Source organism: Quercus suber, unplaced genomic scaffold (assembly GCF_002906115.3).
Source record: "Quercus suber isolate HL8 unplaced genomic scaffold, Cork oak 2.0 scaffold_217, whole genome shotgun sequence".
NCBI classification, from domain to species: domain Eukaryota; kingdom Viridiplantae; phylum Streptophyta; class Magnoliopsida; order Fagales; family Fagaceae; genus Quercus; species Quercus suber.
In genome coordinates, this window is record NW_027069675.1 from 350,920 (window position 1) to 359,529 (window position 8,610).

Here is an 8,610-nt window from a genome sequence, read left to right on the forward strand (position 1 = left end):
CAAATGTTCAGTATAATCCCCAGATAATAGGAATACATTTACTGCATGTGATATGTGTGTGTGTGTGTGTGTGAGAGAGAGAGAGAGAGATATATAAATATTATTAATAGCAAGGGAATATTAAGTACAAAAAAAAAGGTACAACAATCCAGAAAAAAATACCAGAGCAATGCAATACCATACAACCAAACCAAACCAAACCAAACCAAACCAGCAATCAAAACAACATTACCACAACAAAGCACTAACAAGTAACAACTAAGACTCAAGACAGTAAATGGAAATATCCAAAGGCAAAAAAGAGATCTGATAAGAATAGAACTTCTAGCATTCTTGTACCAATATATTCTTGACATCAAACATCACAGAATGGGTAAGAGAAGATAGAAGAGAATGTGCATTGAAGACAAAAGAAACCTATAATGGATTCTCGAAGTTACAACAGGAAGCCAATACCATGGTAAGATTTTATCATTCCTAGTTTTGTTTCAAAAAACTTTATCAAGGTTCCAGCATAGAGATAGCAATGGGGTACAAAGTCATTGAATAAGGCAGTTTCTAAAACATGACAAACAGATTACACCATATATGTCATTCCCACTCGAATGATATTCATGTGAGGTGTTCTCATGTTTGCAGTACCTGCTCTACAGTTCCTCCTCATGAATCCATAGAAGTAATTTATAACCAATTTCTTAATGAAAAATGAGTTTTTCTTTGCCTTCACATCTCCGTGGGCCAGCATATAAGTAAATCCAGAATCCATTGCCTCTCGAAGAGCTGAAAGCTCATACTCCAGACTTGGGTCTTCATCCTGTGACATGACACTTGATAGCAATGCTGAGGAAACTTCTGAGATAGAAGTTCCTGTTTCTTCCAATCTTCGATCCTGCATCAATGGAATCCTAAGCTCATCATTCCCATCAACACCAGGGGCTCCAGAATCCCCTGACCTCACTGAAACACTATCAAACTCCAACTCATTTAAATTGCTCTCCAATGCAAGATCTTGAGCCTCCCTTCTTAAGAATTTCTCTAGGCTTTCAACCAAAAGTTGCTCAAATGCATGATGGTCTTCCTTCCGGACATCTTTGTAACCGTATCGAGCAACACAACGGAACATATGGTAGTCTTTTGGGCAAACTCTTCGAAACAAAAACCTTTCCTCTTGAGGAACCACTGGGATTGGGACATATTTAATGCAAACAAACACTATTGTAGAGTGGATAGCTGGAAGGCTCAGTAAGAACTGCCCAAAGATGGAGGGAATCCCCTGGACAAGCTCATTGTAAAGCAATCCAATTCCTGGGATTCTTACAGTCCCAAGGGTTGAACCTAGTTCAAGCATGAAGTCCATGGATATCTTCTCCCTGACTTCACGCCGGTATTTCAACACACTCCCATAGTTCCAAATGTACATCACACAGAGGAAGCAAGTAGCAAAAACAAGTGGAAGCCAACCACCCTGTTTGATTTTAGATAGCACAGCTAACAAGTAGATGAACTCTACTGATCCAAAAACAAGTGGGAAACACAGAGCCAAAAACAGGTTCTTCTGCCAGATTAGAAGCATTACAAGTGTAACCAAGGAGGTGCTCACAATCATGACACCAACTTCAGCTATGCCTGCAAGAACAAATTGAATGGTTTTAGTAGACATTACTTCCACAGGATAGTGTTCGTATGTGTGAACTAAAAATTCCCTATGTTGTTAATAGATAAACATTAATGGTCCTGTCCAATGGTAGATCAAGGACTTTGGGATTCAAGGGATTATTTGCCACCATCAACCTATATGTAATTCAGCCATTTAGTACCATGGAAAGGTCAACACAAAATGACATGATTTATTGAGGAAACGAAAAGAGTGTGTCTAGCAGTGAAGCATCACGTGCAGAGTGAAAAGATAAGCATATGCTGTAATTCCAGCAATAACTACTGACCTCCAGGTCTCAAACATACACGGATTATTTTCACAATATATTGGATGAAAAACATTAGAATATGTAAATCGATTGAAAAGGCATAATGCAGTGTAGAACTTCTGTATAAAACCTTCTAATATTTTCTTAAAAGACACTTCTCAGGAAGAAGAGGAGGAGGAAGATACTTAACCATATGCATTGGCGATATCTGTGGTGCCCTGAAAGATAGCAACTACAACTATGCACATGATCATTAAAAACCAATTCATTACAGGGATGTAAATTTGACCCATTCGCTTTTTTGATGTGTGAACTATCTTCAGCCTTGGAAAGCATCCGAGAGCCATTGATTGCTTTACGCATGAAAATGTAGCAGATATCATTGCTTGGCTGGCAATCATGGCAGCAAGGGTTGCTAAGACAAAAACTGGCCAGAATATAGCATCTGTTTGTTCCCAAGTTCCAAGAGCAGAAGTGTCAATATGAGTGCAAAATATAAACACGTTTCTCTTGAATATAACATAAAATATTACGGTAATTTGGACAAATATAAGAAGCCATGTCATTAGAAAGTGTCACCTGGCACAGAGGCATAGAATATACTTCCTACAGATTTAGGCGATTTCATCACATAAGCAGCTTGGCCCATGTAAGCCAAGAGAAGACAGGGAAACACCACACAAGTAAAGGCAATCTGTGTAAGTAGTATGGGTTAATTACAATAACCTTCCATTTAAGCAAATCCATGAAGTTATTCAAGGAAGAAATAAAATTGAGGTAGTGCAGAAACATACCTGTATGGCTCGTACAGAAAAATGGCCTAGATCAGCAAACATTGCTTCCGCTCCTGCAACAACAACAAGAAATGTCAACAAAGAGGCCCCTTTCTGCAAGTTTATGGGACAAATTGAAAAAAGGAAGAACAAAAGGCCATTTCTCATTCTGACATGGAAGCTATCATTCGTTGGATTTATTAAAAGTTCATTAACAATTTCCAGAAAAGGCTTATTCTTTCATGATATCTACCAGCACATTAAAACCACTAAATTAGGTGAAAAAACCTATCAAGAAAAGAAAAATAATTCAGCATACTTATTAGCCAGCAGATCATCTCAGAAAGCCCTCGGTGAGATAGGTTTTTAACTTACAAAATAAAATACCCCTCCAGTTTAGGTCAAACCAACTGTGGAACTAGTGGTACTCCTTTCTCTTCAGCTCATGCTTATAAGGCAGAGGGGGGAGGGAGTTTTCTTCGATGTGGGATCGCAAAAATGCCTAAGGTTACAACGGACACCCTTGGCCTAGCGCAAAAATGCACCCACACCAACTATTATGAACTTTAGGCATCATAGCCAAGAAATGGCAATGGGGCAGAGCAGGACAGGCCAGGATGGATACCTCACCCCGCCCTCCCAGCCATAGAATCATAGATATCTACTTATCCTGATCTTGCTCCATGCTAGAGTTGAGCAAAATTGTAAGCCCTTCCCCCTGCCCCATCCTGCCTTGTAGTGGGGGCAGTGTGAGAGATAAACAGAAAACCAGAGATGCACAAAATACTAAATTTTAAAGCCCTCCCCCCCACCCCTCTCCTAAAAAAAATATGATACAGCCATCAGATTGTTTGACTTAATTACCAGTTCTGTTTGTCACAGTAGTTATACAAGGTCCTTAACATTTACATCCTATCAAACTTGAGTTAAATGGAACATTTAAACCTAAGATTTTGGGTGATGCAATGATTTCAGGGTTTCCACTTCTATAGAAACACTTGGGTATTTTAAAAAAAAAAAACATGCAGCTGATGAGGTTAGGATATTTCAAAAACAAATAGGTAGAATCTTATCTATATTAGGGGGGATCTGAAAATCTCTGCTGGTTGGCACAGATATCAATAAATTTTTTCCAGTTTAGTGAAGGATATGAAGGTGAGATGTACCTGTAATGCATAGAACACAACCACCAAGAGCTGACCATGCATCTGTGCTGTTGTTCTTGAAGAATAAATAGATATAAACTGGGTTGAATGCCCTTACAATGGTAATATCATACTTGACTATATTGTAAATTCCAATAGATCCCAGAGAAAAGAACCACAAAGCAAGTACAGGAGAAAACAGGAAACCAACTTTACCAGTCCCAAACTGCTGTATGCTAAACAAACACACAAGGATCACGATTGAAATAACAACTACAGCACCTGAAAAAGAAATCAATCAGATTATAAACTATCCTGTTCAAAATGCTAATATTGGTCTGTCACCCACATCTCTTCATTAGCTATAGTCTATAGAAAAAAAAAATGCATCAATCAGATGGTTCAAAATGCAAACGCTAATTAGTCTTAAAGCTGTATCATGTAATGCGGTGACTAATTAGATTGTTCAGGCAGTCCAGCTTAATGCAGTGTGGTCGCTAAATGATCCATGTTGACAGGCATCAAATTTATATCTTAAAGAGATATAACAAAAGACGTCACTGTCGAAGTCATGCTGCTCCAAGGAAAAATGTCCAACAAATCAATCTCCTCCAAAAAATTGATGCATTTAGAAAGTTCTTTATGATTGATGAGATATCATAAGGAAACATAAAAACTCAGAATCACACAACAGACCTGCTCTCAGTTCTTTCACTTGAAATCCTGGTAATAAACAAATCTTAAATACTTAAAGTGAAAACAAAGATACCCACCTGTACTAATTCCTTCTATTTCATCCTCCAGACCACTCACAGCAGACATCACTGCAACAAGAAATATACATTAGTGTAACCTCAGGCAGTTAATGTCACCTATCAAAAGTGATAGCACAAATTATTGCAAATTGAGGAATGTAGTATAAGGATATTTCACTTCAAAGAATAAGACAGTGAATAGAAAGTGCCAATAATCGACTTGGACAAGTCAAGAAAGTCTCTGTTCCAGCTATAAGGAACACTGGCTGCTAATCATGGTTAGTACATGTCTCATATAAAATATAACAAGGCCCATTGTTGCAAGGTTCTAGTATGGATATTCCAGTTTCAAACATATATAATGCTAGATGAAAGAGATATTGGTTAACTCAATCAAGTCAAGAAACCTTTGTCCCTACAGCACCAAATATGTTATCTCCAAATAGATAGCTCTGCACCCCTTTAAGGCAAGTTTTCTGCCCCTTCTGAAGGAGCAAACATTCTTTGCCCATGAAACAAAAAATGGAAGCTAAAAGTAAGATAACTATGGGCAAGGAGTTTAGCAATATCAGAAAAATATGCAACCAACTCACTCCAGGCAAGCATCTGCTTATCTTCATATTTTCAAGCCTATAGAATATACAACTAGGATAGAAGTGGCAGCGTCAATGCAATCCTAAATAGATTATAAGAACACAATTATACATGCATGACTTTGTCTGCAAGCAAAGAGACCCTAGGCTGATGAGTTGGGTAGGTGGAAAAACTTTACGATATATAGATAATTCCAAAGCAGAGGAGATTGGCACAGCTCAGCAAACAAAACTACAGACACAGATTTCATCACATAGGTAGAATGGTGAAAGGACCAAACCCTGGTATGCAGAAGTAAAGACCCAGCAGAAGATAATTCACTATTGTGGGGGCTTATTTAAAAAATAAATAAATAAATAAATGCTAACTGTAAATAGTAAGCGGGGAAGGCATCAAAGCATGAATTGACCTAGCGAAGTGAACCTTGGGTGAGGTGCACAAGAGAGATAGCCTTTTTTCTTCTTCTTTTTTTTTTTTTGGGTTTGTCAAATTTTGTAAAATATGGAACTACTTCTTATCTTGACTCTTTTTATTTAATTCAAAACTAATGAACGCATATTTTCATAAAAGACTAAAACATGAATCCTTTCTGGGCTAAACAAACTGTGTAATTACAATATGAAATACCTAGTGGTACAATACATCTGGTAGAATTTAGGTATTTCTAATGGAATGTCCTCAGTAATAGGAATATTAGTATCAAGGCCTAATCTTTATATATATATATATATATATATGCAACAATGTACCTGATATTGCTGGGGTTAGAATGCCATCTCCTATAATCATTGAAGTACCCATAAGAACCACTAGCAAGAGAAGCGTTTTCAAGGATGATCTTTTTTCCAACGAGTCTTTTATCTTTAAAGCCCTTTCCAACTCTGGAGTGGGCAGTTTGAGTCGAAAACTTGATATTTGTTCATCAGCTGTCTGGCGATTAGGCAGCATATTAACATTTGCATACCTGCAAATCAGTGAGTACAGCGCAAATGTCCCTCCTACAATTGAAACCATAAATTTATTAACAATCACATGCCACCAGATGACAGCAAATAAAAGGAGACGGTAACTAAAAATAGAGAACACTTACCTTCCCCATTATCATTGGCTTTGAGTACAACAAAAACATATTTTACCAGAGGAAGAAGAGCAATTGTGTACATCACTAGTGATAAAGCCCCCAAGATGTCAACATCGGACTTGATGGGCACCTTGTTGAACACAACAGCAAAGACATATAAAGGGCTTGTACCCATGTCGCCATATACCACACCAAGTGTCTGAAAAGCTAATGCAATAGTGTGCCACATGGAGATATCCTGATTCAATGCGAGCAATAGACTTAGTATAAGAGGAACAGTCCATTACATTGACATGTAAATTCTTTGTTACAGGATCAAGTATTTCTGGCTGTGGATTGATGAGAGTGTGTGTGTGCGCGTGTAATTTATGAGGGCTTTCTCCTTGTAGACTTGCAGTTGGGACTGTTGAAGCTTATTCCTTCTCAACTGCCTCTGAAGCCTTGCGCTCTTCACATGGAATATCAATTTTGAAGTGATAAAGACACTAAATTATGAGAACTTCCTAAGTTGTGGACGCTAAAATGTAAAGTAAGAGTTTCTTTCTACATCTGGATTTTAACAGTATATCACCTTCACTAATATATACAAGTTGTCTTGTTGCTAGTGCTGCCATCTTCTAAATGTTCACTTAACTAGTGTTTCGCTTCTTCTTTTTTTTAACTAAAAAAGGATAGGGGGTGACTAGTCTGTGGCAGACCCTACATGGACATGACCATAATAACACCTCCCACATTTCAAGATAACTCTTTTAAGCCTCCAACACAGAGTGCATCATAAAGCAAATCTGTTAAAGCCTGCTAACATGATGATAGGAGGTACTTGAGGTCACTCAACTTAATCACTCCGTTTATCTTTTCAATTTACGGCTACTACTCTATGCCAATACCCTACTTTAAGGATAAAACTGTTTAACATAAAGGTTCACTCTTTTCCTTTTATTAAACAATTATTTTAATTTCAAAGTCCCATAATATTTTCTGCCCCTAATTTCATAAAATCTAAGACCCTGTTGATAATTTGAAAATAAACATCACATGAAACCACTAATTACCAATTTACCACAGATTTTAGTAAAAATGGATAACAGGTTTCTCCAAATTGCCAATAAGATAGTACACAATTTGAAAAGTCAGATTTTTTTTTCTTTAAAAAATGGAAGAAAATCACTCCTAAGATACTTTTCTTGATTAAAGCATTAACTTTATTCCAAACTCCCATAATATAATCTACCCCTATTTCATAAAATGTAAGACCGTGTTGATGAATTTGAACATAAATATCACATGGCACAACTAATTAGCACAAGTACAACAACAATAAAGCCCTTAGGCCCTTAGCACCAAAAATTTGGGTCAGCTATGGATCTTCAACACAGAATTGGCCACATTTATTTCTTTTCAAATTAGCACAAGTATAAAGTAAAAATGGATAAATGGGTATCTCAAAATTGCCAATAATATGGTACAAAATTAGCACAGGTACAACAACAACAATCAAGCCTTAGTACCAAAATTTTGGAGTCTGCTATAGATCTTCAACACAGAGTCAGCCACAAGTATTATTTTCTAATGAGCACCAGTATTTAGTAAAAATGGATAAACAGGTTTCTTCAAATTGCCAATAAGATAGTACACAATTTGAAACAACAGCAAGTATATGATACCTTGGTATGGTGGCCATGATCTCCTGCAATCTCCATGGCTTCAACATCAAAAGAGTCCACTCTCCTGGCCTTCTTCACCAGCCTCCTCCTTAAAGATCCTTGCTCTTCTCTGGTCTCACTTTCATCAAGCAGTGACCATGGAGGTGACTCTGAATCCACTTCACTACCATCAACCCACCTGGAGTCACTGCCACCACCACCACCACTAACACTGCTACCCGTTAACCTCACACTGCTCTCTTCAATCCCATCATGTTCTTCCATATTTCCACCAATCCCACCTCCCAAAATCACAGCTTTTGTACAAAAACACTTCAAAAATCACAGCTTTTGTACTTTTTTTTTTTTTTTTTTTTTTGCTATAGGTGAACCAAGTTCACGAAGACCCTTCAGTACTAATCCACAGAACTAGTAAACTTTAAAAGATTTTCTTATAAAACCTAAACAAAAATTTGCTATTGATGCACAAATTTGCAAGCAAATTGCTGCAACCTCTCATTGTTTATTCAAATGAATTGTGTCTCACAATTTCTGGCTGTTGGCTGTTTGGGACATAGAGACAACCATAGTTCTAAGTTCTAACTCCTAAGCACTGAACAGGCCAGGACTGGTGTTGAAGTTTAAATAAAACCTTTTTCTTATGACACAGCTCTCATCTGCATTGGCTATTGGC

General features: G+C 37.4%; 1 protein-coding gene across 1 annotated transcript; it reads right to left on the minus strand.

Moving 5' to 3' along the window:
• Positions 1-307: 307 nt before the first annotated feature.
• Positions 308-8,267, minus strand: LOC112029907 (putative potassium transporter 12). The gene is made up of 9 exons (XM_024062591.2): positions 7,938-8,267; positions 6,283-6,511; positions 5,942-6,190; positions 4,617-4,667; positions 3,865-4,125; positions 2,720-2,772; positions 2,505-2,619; positions 2,116-2,370; positions 308-1,626 (listed from the first exon to the last, which is right to left on the minus strand). The coding sequence occupies exons 1-9, from the start codon at positions 8,199-8,201 to the stop codon at positions 578-580; spliced, it is 2,526 nt and encodes an 841-aa protein (XP_023918359.2). The 5' UTR covers positions 8,202-8,267; the 3' UTR covers positions 308-577.
• Between the last annotated feature and the right edge of the window lie 343 nt (positions 8,268-8,610).